Source organism: Varanus komodoensis, unplaced genomic scaffold (genome assembly GCF_004798865.1).
Source record: "Varanus komodoensis strain SLA01 unplaced genomic scaffold, ASM479886v1 scaffold11, whole genome shotgun sequence".
Taxonomy (NCBI): domain Eukaryota; kingdom Metazoa; phylum Chordata; class Lepidosauria; order Squamata; family Varanidae; genus Varanus; species Varanus komodoensis.
Genome location: NW_025335317.1, coordinates 33,281,673 through 33,303,358, shown reverse-complemented (window position 1 = coordinate 33,303,358; position 21,686 = coordinate 33,281,673). Strand labels below are relative to the sequence as shown.

Genomic DNA, 21,686 nt, shown 5'->3' with positions numbered 1-21,686 from the left:
CAGGGGCGCGCACGCGTGCAGAGATCCTTTTCTCTGAGCGAGTCCAAAACGATCTCTGCACGAGACAGCCGCCCCTGGGTGCATGCATGGCGAGGCGGTGGCTTGCTCGCGCAGAGATCCTTTTCTCGGAGCGAGTCCAAAACGATTTCCGCACGGAGAGTCCAAAACCTCTGTGGCGGGCCGGATAAATGGGCATGGGGGGCCGGATCTGGCCCGTGGGCCGTAGTTTGAGGACCCATGCTCTAACCAAAGTCATGGAACGAAAAGCTATGAATATCTCTAGAGAATGTCTATCTCTACAAAACCATGAATATCTCTAGGGAACTATGCACCCACTGATGCTAAGTGCATCACATAGTTTCCTAGAGATATTCATATAAGGTTTAGGGCAGTCTGTATTTCTTGAGCATGCAAGTGGAGAACTGCCTGTATTGCAGCCCCCTGCCCCCACCTCTTGTCCCTCCCTCCCACTGCCTCCTTCCTGCCAAAAAGCTACTCAGTTGTAAGAACAATAGAAATCTCGAATTGCTCCGGACTCAAGTCCAAGTCGAGTCACTCATGTGTCTCGAGTCGGACTTGGGAGCGAGCCACCTGACTCCCATTCCCAACACTGGAGGCAGCATTAATGAATTGCCATACGAGGTGGTCACAAAAAACGGTCTTCATATTTGCAGTCAAAACAGAAGGATGACAATATCTCTGGCCAGCAACATAAAACAGGAGATTTTACTAAAAGCCTAAATATCTAAAACCTAAAAATGTGTCATTAGCCATTGCAATGTAAAATGGTGTTTTAAAAAGAATCCAAGGCTAAAATTCTAAATTCTCCACCATGTTAGTGAATCCACTGTGATTAGCCAATTTAAGCCAAGAGGTGATGCTCGTCTTCAAAGTAGGGGCACGCCATTTCTGGTGGACATTTAGCATTACAGTACCGGGGGGCAGATACCTATCATCTAGCCTAGGGTACCGTCCCTAAACGTTTGTACGATTCGCTGCATCTGGAGTAGAGAGGTGCCCCGTTTTTCTAAAACTTCGAACGGAGACACGCTCAGGTTTCCCGCCCAGGAGCGCCCGCCCCTGCGGGCTCGGGCGACGCTGGGCCCTCCCGGCTGCGGCTGCGGCTCGCCCGCGGGGACGTCCGCTGCCGCCAGCACGAAAGCCCCCGGTCGGCGCCGCCCGGGCGAGCCCTTCCCCGCCCACCTCCCCCGCGTGAGCCACCCATCCGCCCTTGCGTGGCGGAAGAGCGGCGAAGGAGCCGGAGCCGGAGCCGGAGCCGGCCGGGCTGCAGCGGGAGCGGAGAGCGCCGGCTGCTCGCCTAGAGGCTGCCCGCGCCGCCCTCGCCGGCGCCATGGACGCCTTCTGCGGCTCCCGCTTCTGGGTAAGCCCCCGCGCGCCCCGGGAGCCCCGAGCCGCGCTTCCCGCCCCGCGGCGCCCGCAGCATCCCGCGGCAGGGGGGCGCCAGCCCGCCCGCCCGCCCGCCCGCCCGGGAGGTGCGGGGACCGCGCGGCTCTGCCGGCGCCCCCGGCAGACAAAGCCGGGCCGCGGCGGGGACGGGCGGAGCAGCCGAGCCAACTTTGACGGGATGGGGACGCGCCCTCTGCCAGGCTTGCGGGGAAGTTCTGCTTTCGGCGCCCGGGCGGCATCCCCAGCGCAGGCTCGGGAGTGCGGGCGTCTGCGGACCGGGGGCGGCCAGGGGGCGGCAGAGCCGCGAGGACACGTGCCCTGTCGCGCGGAGCAGCGGGGGCCGTGGAGGCGAGCGCGCGTGGCGCGGAGGGCTCGGCCGTGCCCGTCAGGCAGGCACAGCCTTGGGCCACCCGCGGCCGGTTTGACACGGGGACCATCGGCCAGGCAGCTCGGGCGTGCCGCTGCAAGATCGGAGGATGCGTTTCATGGGACCTGGAGTGCTCCCACGCGCCGCTTTCGCCAGGCCACTGCTCTGCCCCGTTCAGACAATGACCGCTTGAGTTTCCTCAGCACTTCTTCCATCTTTTTCTTACCGTAAGAAATGTGTTAATACACAGAGGGAAGATGTAGTATCTGGTGCTGTGAGCTCTGGAACTCCCGTCTGGAAACACGCCAGTGTTTGTCATCCCGAGGCCAAAGGTGGCGCATCATCTGTTAAGAATATAAGAAGCCCACTTCGTTTTCCACTTATCATTAAAGCAACAGCAACACATAAATGAAATGGCAGCATTTCTGCTATAGTGGTGGAATTAAGGGATTAAAAAAAACCTTCTGAGGACAGGCTCAAACTCTTGTCTGACAGAACACACTTATTTAAACAGTTTGCTTATTTAAAACTTTCCAGTACTGATCAATGGAATTAATAACTGGAATCAGTGAAGCAAAGTATTTGGAAACATGTTCATTTTTCAGGTGTGCGGCTGTATAACTGCAAACATAGTATCATCTCAGAGTGCATTGTCAAACTATGGAATTCACTTCCCCAAAGATGTGTTCAGCATAGATGGCTTTAGAAGGGGATTAGACGAATTCATTGGAGAAGGCTGCCCATGGCTTCCAGTCGTGATGATAACATTGTTGCCTTCTCCATTGTTGGCGGCAGTAGACTTCTCTCGTCTGCCAGTTGCTAGGGAGCATGAGCAAGTGGGTACTTTTGAATAGATGCCTTCCTTGCGGGCTTCCCACAAGGAGCTGTTTGGAGACCATGTGACTAGATAGCCCTTGGTGTGATACAGCATGTGGTTCTTCTGTCCTCCGTCACTCCTTGCTACAAATACAGATGTGCTGACTTCCGGGATGATTGTCTTCATCAGGGTGGAGGAGGCTACTCCCTGGGAGTACAGATTAACTGTTGCAAACTGACTAGACAGGTATTTTCCGAACTCTTGCCATTAAACTATCATGCTCAATAAAACCAGTTCAGGTTTGAACATGGTATTTGCTGGAGGCGCTTTGGCCATGTGACTGTTTTGTGGTGGGTGGAATTTCACTCAGTTGCGCACTGGATGGATGCCTCTGTTCGATTCGGAGATGCTGCTCTCTGGCCAGTTTCCTGGGGAAAGCCGACAGTGGGCCATTGCATAGGTGGCCTCATCATTCAGCCACAGGAATAAAAGGATCTTTAGTAAAGGTGCTCCCCTCAGTACCCGAGAGTAAACCTGATTAAACCCAGCAGCACTCATTTCTGAGTATTTTAATATTATTTATCCATTCATTTATGCATTTACTTATTGCACATCTACACAACCCAACAACTAACATTCTCTGGGTAGATTATGAACAGTTAAAGAACTGGTTTAAATACAAAATACAATATAATATTTAAAAGGAAACAATGTAATAGGACAAGCAGGATATGAATAAAAAAAGGTCTTACATATCAAGAAGTGAGTCTTAAAAATGCCTGGGGGGAAGACAGTCCTTTGTCTGGTGCCAAAAGATAAAAAGATAAGAGCATGGGTGCCAGGTGAACCTCTTTGAGGGGTGGTACCACTGTGAAGGCCTTCTCACCTGTCAAGCTTCCTTAGGCTTCTGAAGATGACCTTGAGCAGTTTTTTGTGTGTGGGGGGGGAGATGTTCCCAGATGTTCCAGTGAGCTGCATAGACATTTGGAGGGTTGCACTGGCAGCTACCTTGTGCCCCAGTGAAGTGAAGGCGGCATTGAAACAGATCCCAGAAGGTTGACTCTTCGCTCTAAATAGGTCCGCAAAAGTTACTGCTCTGCACCTTTGTTGCTAGCCTGCTGGAGACTGGCCCAGGAGGAACACGTGGCTGCATTTCTGGCCTGGGTGAGGTGGAAGAGAGCTCCTTCTAGAAGCCAGTTTGGTTTCTTCCCTGGATGTAGAGGAGGCCATCCCCCTCACTCACTTGCATGCACTTCCCAGCTGCTGACAACTCAGGCTTAATACAAGGGTGTGTTAAGGCTGAATATTGTGCACAGAAGCCAATTTTCTTGTGTTCAATGAGCAAGTATGGGCCACCGGTCTGTAGAAGTAAATTCACTATATGTTGTCACAGGAAGATTCTACAATCCCAGAATGATTTTTTTAAAATAAAGCAATTGATAAAGTAGTGCTAGCATGGCTTACCTATATTTTCAGGTAGTTTCCTCGGTGCTCTCATAGTTGTTTCTTCAAACGGCATGGGGGATTCCTCCTTAAAACCAAAGTATTTATCTTAGAAGATGTCCGGTGGGGGGCCACAAAGAATCTGCTATTAAAATAAGTATGTCAAATAGACATAATGCAGTTGCTGTAGTGCCTGGGTTTAGCTGTCACACAGAGCCAGGTGAGGAGGCGTACCTTTTTCCAGACTGTATAGGCATGAGACTTCTCATGGGAAGCTCCACTCCACACACACTACATCTGGAACATCAAATTGGGCATGTAGGTTGCATGTTCTGCATTTCTTGGGATTCTCAAGGAGACGAGCAGCAGAATAATTAGGGCACTTATGTGATGCTCAAGCCTCTTGTTTGTCTACTGCAGCCATATCAGCATCCTTCAGCAGTGCTTTAGATACTTTTGTAAATCCAGGTAGGATGCAATATGAACTCCCATCCCTGCAGCATTGTTACTTTAATTAAAATTGGACACCTCTATGGCTGCTTTTGATGTACAGATAAACACAGGTTTGGAGATCAGTTAGTCGACCATGTGCATAGTGTGTAGTCTGGCCCTCGACCTGGCTCCTGGGTTAACTGGAATCCTGTGCTCCGGTATGCTGTGCACGAATGTAAGGCTTTTGAGTGGGAGTGTGTGTATCTACGAAACTCTATATGGAACTGTAATCAGTGCAGGAGATGGTCCCAGTCTTGGCTTTCATGGATGGGATGGAAGGAAGACTGCCATGCCTCTCCCACAATGTTCCCCATTCTTCCTGTTTTCCTCCTTGCTCCTTGTAGGCGCTTGCCAGTAGAACCAGTAGATCCATTATGCCAGTGCTCCTCTTTGCTGTGATGGCTCAATGGGATTTTGCAGCCATCCTCTGCCATTCAGCAGGTGTAACTCCTGCAATTTACTACCCATTCTTTGAGGGATGTGTAGCATACACACTTCTTGGGTATGTACTGCCTGCTGAAGCCTTCCAACAGAAGGTGAGAACTTCAAAGACTTTGATACTTTCATCAAAACATTGGATGAGGGGGAATATGCACACCAGTTTCATGTCATGCTTATTTGGAAGGATGCCAGAATTCATCTACTTAACAAGGAACTGATCTGAGCCTCCAAGTTTTAATTTAATAATTAGATTTAATAATTAGATTTTCTTTCCATACTCCATCCAGTTAATTTCAGGGTAGTATACAAGGTTTTCCTGCCCCTTTATTCTCACAACAACCCTGTGAGGTATGGAAGGCTGAGAGGTGGTAGCAAATTCAAGGTCATCCGGTCAGCTTCATGGCTGAGTGGAGATTTGAACCCGATTTGCTTTGATCCAAGTCCAGCACTCTTACCTGCTAAACCATCCAGGTTCTTAAGCTGGATCCTGAGCCACTGACTCAGGTACTCTCCTTATGTGTTTAAGATGACATTGATAGCTGTATTATAATTGGTTTAATGCACATATAACTGCACTGTGGCAAGAGTATTTTTCAGGTCAAGCAGAGTCATAAAAGTGATACAGTCTTTTGAATTTGGATGAACACTTTTTATGCACAAGATTTAAACTTTTCCCCAGAGTTTGTATTCTAAACTTGGAAGGGAAATAGAGTTGGTAGCACACAACCTGGTACTCTTCAAATGTTTTGGATTTCAGCCCCAATCAGCCCTTGTCAATGTGGCCTGTGGTCAGGACTACTGGAGTTGCAGTCCCAAACATCTGGAGGGCACCAGGTTGGGGAAGATGGTGCCAGAGAGAATTCACCAATATTTCAAAGATAAAGGCAATAATTCTAGATGAGTCATGTGAAGTTGCCAATATTACAATCAGGGCATACCGTAGCATATATGACCCTTAAGTGAGCTATAATATGCCTGTGCATTAAGGGCCCCCTCCCCCCCAAAAAAACCTTTTGTTCTTGGGAATGTTTTCAAACCTCATTCCAAATAAAGGTTTGTTGGAATTTAGGATGCTCCTCAGATATACCACCCATCTGTGTTAGGGATGTCCAGTTCCAAGGATCTGCCACGATTCTTTCTTAGCTTATAAATGTCATGGGGTGTGATGCAAAGCAACGAAGAGCACACGCAAGGAACGTATATAGGTGTACTGGAGCAGTGTATGTTATGTGCACTCATGACAACCGTAAATTGTGGTGCAGCTTTGCCTCCTGGCCCCTCTGGGGCATGCTGGGCGTTGTAGGATTTCTTTTGTGTCTAAGCTTATATACAGTTGCGCCTTGAAATATTGTAAGGGGAATTGCATTAGAAAGTGTAACAGAAGAGGCAACAGGTTTGAGTCCCCGTTGAATCAAACATATAAAAATGAGTCTTCTTAATGTGGCATCTCTTTCACTGCAATATAATATAGTTTTCCAACTCCTTTAGGGAGCAAGTTTCAATACAGTATCTACATACTATTAATTTCCACATGAAAGCTTTATGTGTTTCACAGAAGCCACAATACAAAAATGTAACATAACAAAAACATATAAAAATGGTTACATACAATATTTTGAAACATTTTGAAACCGCTAAAAGCAGTTTCAATAAATACTACAATATTTATATCACATTAAGTGTGCTTTAATTTCCTTCCCGCCCCCCTCCTCAAAAAAAAGAAGATTCAGGTCAAATACTTGAACATGTACTAGGACAGAAAGGGGCTCCTTTTCTAAGCTCTGTTTACTAAATGCAAACAAAATAAGCATGCTAAATTAGACTATATTCTAAGACATCATAAAATGTTCTGATGCAAATTACCTTATGCAAACAACTCTCTTTTGGATAGAAAAGTTTTCCAGGAAACCCACATCCCTAGATCTCCATGTAATGGGACAGGTAAGCAGGCCTGTTATGAACATCTCCAGCCTTCCTATTAGTCACGTGTAAAACAGCTTACCAGGTCCAGGCTGTAGTTAAAGGTGGACATGCTTGGCTCTAGACCTGGAAATTTTGTGGTCCAGGTCAGGGTTCTCAGATCAGTGGCTGAAATGCAGCAGTAGAAGGTACTGTGCTAGGTTACAAGGCCAGGATCATAATATCTGCACCAGGCCCAGCCAAAGCAGTGGCTGCATTTTCTTTGCTGACTGCATGGGTCCTTGTTTAAGCCATTATTCCTTCTGGTGCTTGTGCGGGGCTTTTGGACTTTTATCCTGCTGTGCCCATGTGCTTGTTTGAGCAGCTGCTTGCCCAGTGGGGTTTGCACACTCCTAAAAATAACCCAAACTACTGGAAACATTATTTTCTGGAGTAAACCAGATGAGCATCTCTGGATTAGGACTGGCCAGTGGAGCTGCTGTCTGAGAGCTCCTTTGAAAAGTGTGAACATGCCAAGGTCTGAACAGTCCTTTCCATGGGCACAAACCAACCAGGAGGGGCAAAATGCACCCACTGGACTCTGCCTTAAGGCTGAGCGCACACAGTCCAGAGCAGTTTCTCATTCTGAGCCCTGGAATTGGGGGTTCCTGACTAAATTACCACTTAGGGGGTGAGGAGGAGGACCTTCTCTTTGGTTGCACCCCACCTGTGGAATATGCTGCCCAGGAAAGTTCACCTGGCACCATTGCTGCTCTCTTTTTGGTGCCAGCCAATGACCTCTTTACTTTCCAGTTGTCATTGTAGCTAACTCGGTTTTTAACATCGCTTTTATTTCTGGTTTGCTCCATGCCTTGCTTTTATCTCCTTTTGCATGAACTGCTAGATTTTTGTACTGTTTTTAGTATTCTTAAGTCTCTTATTGTATTATTACTTGTTTTACTGATATACAGTTAATTTTATTGTAAACCACCCAGAGAAGCCTCTGGGCTATGGGGTGGTGAATACATGTAAGAAAGAAATATTGTGCTTAATAGATTTGAACCCTGCCTTTCAGGGTGTGTCTATGATACTGATATATGCAGCAACTTACACAATGAAAATATCAGCAATATGGCCAAACTAGTAAAGAACATTAAAATAGCATAAAAGAAGTTCATTCAAAATATAAAAAAATAATGCCGCCAGATAAATCTGTGCCATAGAACTAGCCACCTGTTGACCAGCACGAGACAGTCTTTAAGAATCTCCTGAAATCCAGCAAAGCTGAATGCACGCGTGTCACCCCGAGCAGAGCATCCCAGGGTGACATCCACAGGATGCTGTTACCGTCCCTGGGATTCACCAGCTTGACAGCTTTGGCTGGCAGAACAGAGAGCAGGGTCTCAGAGGACAACCTTAAGGACCCAGTGGGACTGTAGTCCTTTAGACCTCTTCACCCCAGACTGTGGAGGGTTTTTCAATTCCGTTCAAGGTCAAGCCTTAGAATCCCTGATATCTTGATTTCTGTGGGGCAAACTGCCTACCATGCACATGTGCCACAGGGCCCCAGGGCCATTTTGTTCCATGAAAGGCAGCTTTAGAGGTGGCCAAGTTGAGTGGAGCCACAGGCAGTGTTTAACCCCGCTCTGGTGGGCCTCCCAGAAGCATTTTGCCACGCCTTATGAGGAAGAGGATGCCCGGGGAGATTGACCCTTGGCCTGATCCAGCAGGGCCGTTTTTGTTTTATGTGTTTTGTTCTGTTTCTGCTTTCCGTTTTTCCATGCTTGATTGACCTCCCCCAAGTTGTTTGGGGAACTGTGTGTGGCTCAGAGTGCAGAAATGAACTGAGCTTCTGTTCTAAGCGTTGGGATGCTGTGTGCATTTCATTGTACAGTGCCTTGAGAGTAGCTGCTCAGGTAAGCTGAGGAAGAGTCCTTTTGTGTGGCTGTCCAACAGAAGCTAAATCCTGCGAATAACGTTAGATTTCCATCCTTGGAGGGCATGGGGGAGGCAGTGTGCAATAGCTTCACATTGACATTCTCGCCTGTTCAAGAAAGCAGTACGGAAAATTGGTGAACAGCTGACTAGAGTGAGATGGTACAGCTTCTTCTTTGCTAAGTGGCAAAGTAGTTGGGGGGAACCATTTTGGGGGAATATCTTGAAGCATTCCCTGTTTACGTTGAACAACTAGATTTTTTTATGTTGCAGAAATGGTGGGAGCAAAACTACCTGCCATTCTTCATCCCAGCAGCTCTAGGGCAGCTGTGGATGAAATGAAAATCATTACATCGTATGCTCAGGACTGGGATCATGCAGACAACTTGATTTCAGTGTCATGTCTGGTATTTTCTCTCTGCCACTCTGCACTTTTTGCACTCTCCCACCTTGTGATCCTGAAAGCTGGCAGCTTTTGGTGATTTTTTTTGGCTGGTCTAAGAAAGTAACTGAGTAGTTCCTGAAAAACTTTGTCGAGGTAAAATACCGCTGTGCAGTCCTAGGTCTACTTAATAGTCCAATTGAATTCAGTTAGGCTTGCTCCCAGGAAAGTGTGTACTGGAGTGCCAACTAAAGTACATACACACATATACACATGACTGGCTTGCATGATCACTGCAGCCTAAGTGAGTTATTAAAGAAGCCACAATGGATTGTGATGCACACTCTTGGCTATTTTGAATATTGATGCTGTAGGGGATGGTTGCCATGGCTGATTGTACGCTGAACCCAGTGGCTTATGTGAGGGTTAAACAACCCTTGCAGGGGCTGTTCTAGGGTTATGCAGACATTGTTTAACCCCTTACATAAGCCGTCTTGGCCAGGTTCACGTAACACAATAAGCCCTGACAACCACCCAGCACAGTTTGGCTAGTTAAAAGGGCGGCCAGCACACATCACAAATAAGCCGCAGTGGATTGTTCACCATAAAAATGCTTGGACTGATAACTGAGATGATCTGCTATGAAGCATTACTGCTGGAAAAGTTACAAGACAGTGCTCCTTTAAAGGACCTTCCCTGTGGGGTCTTTTTTAGTTTTGAAATCTAGGAGGAGATGGTGGGGGAGGCATTTTTCTTTTATCTCTGCTTGTGATGAATCAAATGGTAACACAGGCCTTTTCATCAATCTTCAGGATTAAAAACAGAGTTACTCTCTAATCAGCATTCTGAGGCATCTGTTTATTGGTCATTAAGGCACAGAACCACCCAGTGTGAAATACAGTGGATTTCTTTATGACAGTTATTGCAGAGCAAGCCTTGCTGTTATGTTTCAAAGTTCTGATACTGTGTCTTAACACAGCTTGACATCAATTACCTGGACTTAATTAACTGGTCTCTTTTAAAAGCCCAGTAGCTGAAACTATTAGTCCATCTAGATCCAAGGTTTAGATCCTAAATCCTGATCCTACAGTTTCAGTAAACAATCCTTGTAGCATGTCAATTTCCGTGCTACATGAAGTCAAGCATTTTACAATGAGAAAGGTTTGCAAAACATAGCATTGAACAAAGGAAGCAATATATAAAAACAAATAATCAATAACTTGTGTGACAGTAAAGACTTAAGCATTATGAAGTGAGCTATAAAGCAAAAGAAATGAGGCATGCTGATGCTCTCTGGGAGACCAATATCCCACCCCGTTCTTCATATATGTGTGTGGGAGTATAATGAGGAAGCTTCAAGAAAATATTCTGTGACTATAACTTTTCTGGATTTCATACTCTGAGATGTTTAAAGGTTTTGATGTTCTAAAATCTGAAATAAGCTTCTGATTTCATATTCTGATTAATTTGCCATAACTGTACAGGAACTCTTTTGTGGAAAGGCTTAAGTGTTCCATATGAATCAAATCATGTATGGCTTAATTGTGGCTCACCCACATAATGGCAGGTGTTCCATGGATGTACAAAACTGCTGCTATTTGGTTTCAATTGCAGATATTCAGTGTCCTGAGAGCTTTGACGTATATATGCCCACACACGCGCACATACACGTCAGAGAAGTTTTGAGCAATATGTTTTTGGTGATTTCTGAAGTATGGGAATACTCAGTAGAATTGCTAGTGGAGAATTGATGCATTTCACGATTTGGGTAATGGAAGCAAACTAATGGACAATATGAAATGTGGCTTTGTTTGCATAGATTACACAGGAGGCAAAATCTACCTTTTCCTGGCAAGAAATGTGAGTTACATTGTTGTAGATTGTTTTGCACAGAGTGCACCCACAGCACCACTTAATCCTTGTAGCAGTTTGTCATCAAATTACTTAATTACTTCCAACTTCTAAGGTACTGGTTGATTTTGCTCCTTTCAAAGTGTCGCCTTAAAATTTAGTGTGCAATTTTATTAACATGGGCGTACGGGACTGAATTTCAAAGGCTAATCTAGCCACTTGAGTAATTGTCCTGGTTCACATGATGTCTCTATGCCAGGCACCCAGCTTGCTCTGGCTTGTTATGTCATACAGACTCAGGCAGCACAGGTTGTCTAAGGGTTGGACAACCTACTGTTGGAACCGGCTATGTGGTTTTTGGATACTGTGTGGACAAATGCACAACCCCCATTAACTGCAGCATTGGCAAGATAAAACCAATCAGACTGTCTGCCATAACTGGGCTTGGAGTGTGGCAAAGCAGCCTTATTGCTAATGAATATCTCTGTATAATGATGATACCTTATGGAAACAGTGTCTATTTTGTGCTGGTGTCTGAGCCACAAACAAAAGAAGCTTTCTTTACCTCTGCAAATTCAATATAGTTTGTTATTCAAATCAGTGGGGGCGTCATCCAGTGTGGCTGCCCGTGATCCTGAGAATTTGGAAGATTATGGGCATCCAGCAGAAGGATACAAGGATTGTCTCAGCACATCCTTTGCCTCTCATAACACGTGGCTGATTTCAACCAGCAACCCTTGCTTGCATGGAAGAGGACCTTCCTTCCTCTCCCTTCACTGCTCGCCCCCCCCCCCCCCCACCCCCCCCCCCCCCCGAATGCCCTCCCCTCACACTGGCTCTTAAGTTTCACTTACAACTTATGACTTCATAGGCACAACTGGAGTGGAAAGAACTGTTCTGGTTGCAAGGGTGCAGGGAAGGCACTCCCAAGTTTGGAACCCTGGCTGTGACCTCCTAGCACTTTCTCAAGGTTAGAATCTTCCTGTGGCCATCTAGACTGTATCCAAAGGCCATAAGGTTGTGCCCTGAGGTAAACAGAGTGCAGGGAAACAACAGTGTTTCAGGGAAAATAGGATTTGTGGAGTGCCGGGCTGGGGGAAGCAAGTAGACTAACTCTACCATATGTGGTTTCTTTAACCTCAGCCCATCAGCCTCTATTTCTCAATAAATATTACTGTCCAAATAAAACAAGCTAAATCCATGCTCACAGGCTGCTTCAACATAGACTGCTGAGTTCCAGGGGCAGAGGAGGGAGCAAAACCTTCTGGTTTCTAGGCATCAGAAAGCATTACCAACTCCTTAACAGTCTTACATATGTTGATACGTATGTAAACACAAAGTGATGCTATAGAAATGGTATGCTTGAGTTTGTTTTTGTAATAAACAAACTGTTCTTACCTCTTTTCATAAGCAAGGCTAATCCAATACTGTTTTGAGGCATTAACATAACATATCTTTACTGATAGTGACCTAGAACTATATCTTTGTGGGAACCATTAGCTGAACAAGATGAGTTAGGTGGTTTGGTATTTAGAAGTCACTGGAGCATGTGTGAAGAAGAAACGCCTTCAGGCACAAAAGGTCTTGCTCCAAAATGAGTGAGACCTTCCAGAAATCATTAGGTTGCTCCTCAATTATCTTCAGGGAATATTAGCATTTGTAACATTGACAACTGTGCATTAAGCATGACTAGCAACATGTGCGCAGTGGAATATAAATCCTCAGCCATGGTGGCACCATAATGAAGAAAATCAGGGTTACGTCACACATTGTGTTTGTGCCCTTTTCCCATTTAGTGCATGGAGGTAGGGGGAATCTAATGTTATTTTCTTCCAAGCAATGATTAAAGCATGTGTACCATGGATATATGTATATGTTTCTTCCAGCTGGCTCCAGTTGGTGGTTGGATGTGGTGTGTAGAGAAAATATTTGTGTTGTCCCACCATAACACGTGAGGAAGCTCTTGACCTGCTAGCCTCTTCCCCACTTCTCCCCTTCCAACCCTCATTACCCATCTGTGTACCCCTGGTTTGAATTGACTTTGGGTCCAGCCCTCCACATGCTCCAAAAGAAACAGGTCCTACAACTTTTAGGATTCTCCTGGAGTTATAGTACTTCTTTCTTTTTAAGCATATGTAGGTTTGTGAGCTTAATTGCTTAAATTCTTCCAAATCATTCACTGAGCGCATTTTGTGTATATGTATTTCCTTGGAAATCAGAGAGAGAGAACTGGTGGCCATTCTGGAATAAAGAAAATCGGAAGCATGGCTGGCAACTTCTCAGCTTCGCCAGTTCAGATTCTGTCACTGGAGACCTGAAATTAGAGTGGATGGCTATCCTATCGTAATTGTAAATCACCATGCCAGTGCCAGGATGCTGTAATTTGCACTGCTTTGTGAATGGCCGCTGGAGCAATTGTGCACACATCTTGCATGTCATGCCCCTTCCCTCCCACGGTTTATAATTTCCCATCCCCACTCACTGTGGAAGTGTGTGCATGTGTACCCAAACACCTTGTGCATCTGATGGAATAGACTCCAGTCCACAAAAGGTGGTATAGGTCTATATTTTCTGATCTATACAGCATCAGGGAAACTCTTGGTTGCTTTTGCTGCAACAAACCAATGCAGCTAACCCTCTGGAACACAGTTCTTTGTGTGAGCTCTTGTCTCCCTTTCTGTCTTCTTTGTCTCATCCCTTCATTCTCTCTTCTATTTTTGTGACTGTAATCTTTCAGCAGTTGCAGCAGAATGGCAGTAGCATGGAGTATATTAACCCTCTCTGCTGTGTGAATGTATGTTAACTTATTCCCAAGGTAAATATGCTATCCATCAGGACATAGGATTGGGAGGAAATTGTTGGACGGGCCTCTAGATTGCCATCTCTCTCTCTCTCTCTCTCTCTCTCAGACTGCTTTTTACTCGTTTAATGAGAAAAATCATCTTTGGGTTTGCCATTGCAGTGACTCAGCTGTAGGCATTGAATGAAACTTGCGCCATCCTCTTTTGAATTAGCAATGATACTTAATGAATGTAGTTGCTTGGAACTGAACCACCTGAGCTGAGCCACCAAAGAAGATTGCTGCCCTTTGTCATCCCCCAGCTTTGCTGGCTACAGACAACAAAGCAATGCCTGAGATCCTCCTGCTCTCCTCTGGGGTCTATAGGTCTGTGGCAAAGGTCCAGTGTGATGCAATGTCGGATGATGGCCACGGCAGAAATCTCACCCCGCATCAGCGACAGTGCGCACAGGGTACCATTCACGTGCTGTTGCTTCCGCATAGACGCTGTCTACCTGCCCAAGGGGCTCCCTTGTGATCACGTCTTGTTGCTTGTCCTGCTGGGCTGCTGCCTGGAACGGGTGATGCGGAGGGGCCCCTGATGTGTTTTCTCCTGCCATGCTTGTCCTTGCCTTAACTGACCGGGGTCGTGATTTCCTCATTCTCTGTTGCGGTGAATTCCTCTTTAGAGGAAATTGGTTTTGAAATGCTTTTGGGAGAGACTAGGGCTGCAGGTCCGGCCAAGAGGGAGCTTCATTTCTGTTTCAGTGACAACCCTTTGAAGTCCTTGCCTCCTTGATCTTCGCAGCAGCCAGAGCGCTTTGTGTGCTTACACAGCAGTGGATTCCTACAGAAAGGATCCTCCTGCTCCCAATTTGCCTATTTCACTTCATGTTACCTTGTGATGACTTTTATGGGCATAGCAAATTTTACCACTTCTTCTCTTGCTTCCTGGTGCAGGCACCGAAAGCAGGGCATTTTAAAGATGGAAAGGGAGTGAAGAAGCGCTCTAACATTAGAGGCAGCTGGAACAGGTCTGCCTGTGCTCTGTTAAAAGTGCTAGTAGTCGTAGTAATTCATATCCTTTGCTCAGCTAGCCAAATACTGTGCCAAGAAACACCTGCTCAGTGAGCTGTGAAAACTGAGCAGGCACAACCAGTTTGCGTACCAGCTCCCTGAAATATAGTCTTGTCCCATATGAACCTGTTCATCTTTCATGATCAGCGAGTACAGCCCTGGCAGCGTGCCTGCTGCCTACGCACAAGGGGCCTTTTGGGTCCGTGCTGCACAAGTGGAACTCCCTGTGCCCCCTCATTCGTGTCAGTCCATCACTGCCTTAGGAGCGCTTCTCTTGCAACAAGCTTTGTTTTGGGTGCAATCCTATGCATGTTTAGGCAGGAAGCAAATCCTATAAATGCCAGCTGATGGGGGAATGCTGAGAACTACATGACTCCTTGCTAGCTAAACGTTCGTAAGGTAGCACACTAACTTTGCTGCTGTTTGAGCTTGTATAGCCCCTGGAAGCTGATGCCAGAATAAATTTGTTAGTCTTCAAGGTGCCTCAGGGCTCTCTGTTGTATTTGTAAGTTGCTTCCTTGAATACTTTTTCTTTTTGCTTTTAGCCTAGTTATCAAGTTATCCCATGATGTTGATTTTCTGTCCGTCTGTCTGTCTGTCTCTTTCTTTCTACTTCTATCCTTATCGTTGGATCTTGAGCACCTCTGTTGGAGGAGAAAAGTGGAGTAGGCATCTTAGCCCAAATAAAATAAATATGTCTGATTTCTGCGTATTTTTCTAGTCTTGCTAGTGTTAGGGAAAGGCAGTGAGCTATGTAGGACACAGATATCTTATTCAGCTGCTTCCCTGGCTTTCAAGATTTAATCGGGGATTTCCCACACGTGTTCCCCCAGACATGAGTATATGGGTTGCAAACTTGCTTTTAAAACTGGGAGGAAAAGAAAGTTGAGACTCTCAGGAAGCTGAACTCTGGCCCAGTCAATATTTGACATTTTCTCTCTTGACACTCCCATTATGGTATTTCAGATGATGTTGCTCTAGGAGCAAGATGACACAGCAGAAGGGTATTTCAGAATGAAGTGCACTGTTCTTATCTCTATGCAGCATTAGGAAACACTGGATCAAACAAAGAGAGGATTATGCTTTGTTGTAAGCCGCCCCGAGGTTTCGGCAAGGGGCGGCATAGAAATGTTATAATAATAATAATAATAATAACAACAACAACAACAACAACAACAACAACAACAATGCTCTGGATCAAACAAGGAGAGGAGCTGCTAATTCTGGGAATTTTAAGAAGCCTGGTTTGCTTAAATCTGTGCCTTCCGGGAATCTTCCAAAGTAGGCTGGGATGAACCTGTCTGGGGGCCCACTAGCACCATGGATGGGAATCCCCATGATGACGGAAGTGGGGACACACTGCTCTAGTGCCTTCACATCGATGCTTTCAGTTTTATTTTTGTTGTTAGTGCCACTCAGAGGTGCTCTTCCCCAACCTGTAGCCTCCCAGCTGCATTGGACTACAACTCCCAACATCCCCCAGCCAGCCATGCTGGAAGTTGTGGTCCAGCACAGTTGGAGGATGCCACCTTGGGAGCTATCCTCTGAAGGACACAGAGGCAAATGGAAGGTAAGAATGCAAGGCACACATGTACTGGGTTGCGCTAGACAAAGTGGCTTGTTGTCGTGCATTCCAGGAGTATGGTATGGTTCAAAGGGCTGTGCTGGTTGACATCTCATCTTCCTGGAAAAACTTGCCAAGACATGCAGCTCTTTGCTGATTCATGGTGCAGCTTTGGAAGCACCAGAACCTCGTCCAGGGTCTGCATTCACTTGTATTTTCCCGGTGTGCTTTTTTCCCCTGCAGGATCCCAACGTCACACTGCATACTGACACACCAGACCTAACACTGTGTTTCCAGAATACGGTCCTGGCATGGATCCCGTGCTTCTATCTTTGGTGCCTCTTGCTGTTGTACTACTTTTATCTAAAACGCAACAATCGAGGCTACATTGTACTGTCTGTGCTGTGCAGGTTTAAAACGGTAAGTCCATGTCGAACTTCCCACAGCAGCCTTCCCAAGCAGCTGCATCATTATAACTGCAAACTACAGATGGGAGCAGCATCCTGTGCCAAAGGCAAACAAATAACTAGAGGAAAAGTCATGCACCGGGTTGACTGTGATCATCTGCTAGTTCATCCTGTGCAGCTAAACCTCTCCTGGAAGCATAGAATTTAGCTGTACCAGAGAGTATATAAGCTGCTTTGCTTACCTGTTTCTAAAAGCATGATCCTAGCTCTCATGAATGCAGGGAGCAGCTTTGAAAATGCATGCATTGCCCCTGCTAGGAAGGCTCAGGAAGTGAGCTGGTTATTGGTGGGCTGGGAGAAACCAGGACACTTCCATGCCCTGCACATTAGCTGGATCTAGGCCTTCTTCTGACGTGGCACACTCTGCATTTTGCCACCTTGCAGGGCTGTCAGCTTTGGCTACCGGCAGAGCCATCCTGTGGCTTCTAGAAAGTGTCTCTTGATTGAGACAGAAAGCTTCATGTGACTTGCTTGGGTTTCTTAGCTAAGGGGGGTAGAGGAAATCTTCAGGAAGCATCTTTGAGATATCTCTTACATTGAGATGCTGCATTCAGTCAGTTACTTGGCGATTTCATCAGCGAAATGGGCTGCAAATCGACGAGCACTTCACTGCTCTACTGTGTTACTGTAATAATTACCCAATTTAATAAACCGTGGATGCAGTCCACCTTTGAGTGAAGTCAGTAGCTAAATCTCTGCTTAGTTGTAAAAACGCTGTACTGAGACAATGTGCTTTTGTAGCTACTGGGTCACAGTTCAATTTTTAAAAGATCATGACCTCTTTTAACAATTCACAGGAAGCCCATCTAGCCTTGTGCAACTTCCTCAATCATGGCAATGTGGGTGAATGAGATTGCAGGTTGTTTGTATAAGCTTTATGCCAAGATTACAAAGTCAAGGGATGGTAGGGCACTCGGGGTCACGCTGCCTTGCGTGACTTGGTGCAGCCACCCTCGAGTCCAGCTGCAGCTTTTGCTCAGGGTCCTTCAGTCTCACCCTTTTTGCTTTCATTTGCCATAAATAGTACAGAGATGGCCAGCATGGTGTCCACGGGCACCCGGCAGCTTCTTTAATGCCCACCAGGACACCCTGCCCCTCCCAATTTCTGTTAAATGCTGTTATTTTCAAAAGGAGGTGGAAGCCACTAGCTGCCACTGTCTTACTGCCGGATGAGTCCCTCTGGGCATACTCCTGCTCTGCTATGACTAGCTGTGCCACACCATGGTATGTGGCAGCCATTTTGTGCTGGTGCCCAGGACAGTTTTCCACATTTCCAAATGTGCCCCGGGCTCAAAAGATTGCCTGCCCCTTTTGAGTAGCTTAAAATAGGAATGGGTGAGAAATGTGTACTTCCTGATCCCAACAGGTCGGAACAAAGTTTACCATCAAAACCTGCACATTCTGGAGTTTGTGTTGCATTTTGTGGGGGTGCTCCAAAGCTGTGCACAGTTTTTCAAAAAGTGTACCCCCCCCCCGCAAAAAAAAGTCATTTCAAAATATGTGCACATAACAGTGTGACTTTGGTGGCCCCGAAAGTCCCTGAGCTGGGGAGGTTTGCTGAGCCAAGGGCCCATTGGGTTGCACAGTGCGTGCTGTCGGCTGCTGGCAGTGCTGCTTCTGTGTGCATAACAAGAGGTGGGTAACAAGCCAAGCCTGATCTGGCCTGCATCGACCGACCGACCGGGCCCCAGCCTTCGCTGCACCACGAAGGGACTTTCTATGTGACGGTCCCTGTGCCCAGAGTCCCCCCCCCACCAGCACCACGTGCTCCTCCTCGCAGTTTATGCCTCTTCTTCTGAAGCTGCCCTTGGGATTTCCTGAGTCCTCCAAAGAAAATATTTTGAACGAGGCATGGGTGGGGGCAACAGCAAAGTGGGGGTAGCAAAATAACACCCCCCATCATGTTGCAGCCGAACAGCCTCACTGCTAGTAATTAAGCAATCCCATCCGAGTGCATTTTAACAGTTGTGATGCATTTCTTCTTCTTTTTTTCCTTTTAAAGGTATTTGCTTTCCTGCTTTGGTGTGTTTGCTGGTCCAATCTCTTTTATGCTTTCCATGGAATTGCTCAAGGCAGAACACCACCAACCGTGTATTTTGTAACACCCTTAATTGTTGGCATCACAATGGTTGGTATGCCTTTTTATTCTGGGACATTGAGTAAAAATAGAATGAATGAATGAATGAATGAATGAATGAATGAATGAATGAGCGATGTGATGACTTCCATGGACAATGTTGATGCTAAGCAGGATGATGTGCTGTCCTTCACTTAGCACAAGCATTGCAGTTCTGTGGAAGTTCAGGGACCGCTGCTGATCTGTTAATCGCTAGGTGCTGAGCAGGTTTTGCACAGCAAATAAAGGTAATGGAGCTTGGAGTCCCCAGGGGTGGTGCAGGTCCCGATTTCCCCTTGTGGAAAGGGAAATTGGTGCACTGGGCAGAGCAAGATGTGTCCCCACAGACGTCCTCCTCACCTGTACTGAATTGACCATTCCTTTGCCACCATTGTTCCAAAGGGGCTATTGGCAAGAATTGGACCAATTCTAGAGAGCGAGTGGAAAAGGCTTTGGATCAGCTGGACCCAAAGCCACCCATTCCTTGCAACACCCCAGGAATTAAGAGGAGAGCTGATGGGTAATTAATCCTGGAAACAGCATGCTTATTTTCCCTTTTACCACTCCCCTCTCACATGGCTAGCACAAGCCCAGATGGACTTGGTGGGCTTGCCCACCGCTATGGACTCTCCCTCCTCACCCTTCTTTGGCCTGGTCTGCCTGCTCCTGTCACGCTGGCAATTGTCTCGTGGGAAGGATGAGGTGGCGTCCAAGAACTGTTCCAGGCATTTTCCCTCCACCCTGGTGTAGAGGAGACAGACATGGCTTTGACAGAAGGTAGAAGAAGCATGTGACTCACACACATCCTTTCTCTTCCTCATCTGTCTCTGTTGGCACCTGTTGAGCCCACAGGTGCTGCTCTGCTAGGATGGAAAACATGTTTGCTCTGCTTTTGCCATTCTGAAATAATGGCCCAATCCTGCAGGAAATAATAGAAATTTGTGACATTTTAAAAAAGAAGCTAACATTAAAGTATTCATAACGATTTCTCTTTTGGGACTGGGACAGGAAGTGATCAAATCCCTAAATAATATTTTTTCCTTCTAGTTATTTGTGTGCATTCCTGTGCAGAATTCAAAACTCAGTGTTGGAGAATATGAATAGGGTGCTGGGGATGCTTTTCCCTGCCCTGCACTATTGGGAATTTTTCTTCTGAGTGCAGGGGCAAGAAAACAGATACCATTTTTAGTGAGCTCCTAAAAGTCTAGCTTTGTAAAATGAGGTCTGACTTGAAAGTGTGTATGAGATACCCAAGGTGAACTGTAATTGCCAGGCCTTCTAGGAGGAAAAAGAAGAAGAGATTGTCTTCTTATGTGCATTTATAAATATGCTCTTGCCTCATCCTGAGGCACAGCTTTTTGATAAGTCGGGAAAGCAGGGGGTGGGAAATAAAGCACAACTACGGCAAAGAAAGCATTTCAGGTTCACGCTTCGAACACCAGCGAGGGGACCGAGGGCAGCCATTCCCGGCTCGGCTCAGCATGCTCCGCAATCGTTTTCTTGGCAGGCGCTGGCAATGTTGCTCATCCAGTACGAGAGGCTTCACGGGGTCCAGTCCTCGGGGGTTCTCCTCATCTTCTGGTTCTTGTGTGTGCTGTGTGCCGTGGGTCCTCTGCGGTCCAAAATCATTGGGACTTTTGCTCAGGTAAGGGGTGTGTGACCTGTGTGCCTGCATGCATTAACATTTCCCCAGAGGTAGTGAGTGTGTGGATACTTGATGGGCAGAGTTTGGTCTGGGAGGAAATTGGTGTTTGTAAAGCGTGGGCGTATACATGTCGGGTGGTGGCCTGGAACTCCAACACTGCATAGGTGGGGTATCCGGTGATGCTAAACAAAGATAAGGCAAGCTTTTCGACTTTGTCCGTGGCTGGAGATGCAGGGCAGTGCACTTTGGAGGGGAGAAGGCCATACAGTGCATGAATACCTGAACATGTTTGTGAGTTGCTCTGTTAAGGCAGGACCAGAGTGATGTGGCATATTCTCTGCTTCCCTGGAGGAGGCATGAGAATAAAAATCAGTATAACGAGGCTTGGATTTCTCCTCCTCCTCCCCCCTCTCCTCCTGTTGTGTCTCTCTCTCTCTCTCTCTCTCTCTCTCTCTCTCTCTCTCTCTCTCTCTCAACAAAGTGGATTCAAAACAATACATAATAAAAATAATAATGCAGTACATAAAAAACAAATGAAATACACAATTACAAAGAGCCAAATGCCAAGAATAATGCATCAGTCCTGTGGATTATGACACTGAAAAACACTAGCAGCCCTCTGAAAAAGCTATAGTTTGGTGGTCAAATTTCTGAAAGAAAGTGCCAAGGTAGGCTTCATTAGGGAGGGCAGTCCACACACAGTGGATGCCACTACCAGAAAGGACCTGCTGTTAGTGCCTGCCCACTCTGGCTCACTCAGCAGTGGCTCTGGGAGCAAGGCCTCTGATGCAGAATGGAGCATTCAGTGGGGGACATAGGGAAGAAGGTGGTCCTTAGGTGCTAAGCCATTTCAGACATTAAGAGTCCGAAACCAGCACCTTGAACCGAGCCTGGGAATGAAGCACAAGCTATGCAACAAAAATAGGAATGCCATTATTGAATTACAGCAACATTTTGCACCCACTGATGTTTTTGTGTGCTTTCAGCCCCGAGTAATGATACCA

At 46.4% G+C, this 21,686-nt stretch overlaps 1 protein-coding gene across 9 annotated transcripts in view; it reads left to right on the top strand.

Annotated features, from left to right (window-relative positions):
• The first annotated feature begins 1,291 nt into the window (after positions 1 to 1,291).
• The window catches only part of ABCC3 (ATP binding cassette subfamily C member 3), a 73,829-nt gene continuing 53,434 nt past the window's right edge, over positions 1,292 to 21,686 (top strand). For all 9 annotated transcript variants that reach the window (XR_006413725.1, XR_006413726.1, XM_044419982.1 and 6 more), the window contains exons 1-4: positions 1,292 to 1,381; positions 16,698 to 16,874; positions 18,924 to 19,049; positions 20,545 to 20,682. Coding sequence is in view for 7 of the 9 variants with exons in the window: in XM_044419982.1 (XP_044275917.1) it covers positions 1,352 to 1,381; positions 16,698 to 16,874; positions 18,924 to 19,049; positions 20,545 to 20,682 (471 nt within the window). In the remaining 2 variants the exon portion in view is untranslated. The remainder of the gene's footprint in view (positions 1,382 to 16,697; positions 16,875 to 18,923; positions 19,050 to 20,544; positions 20,683 to 21,686) is intronic.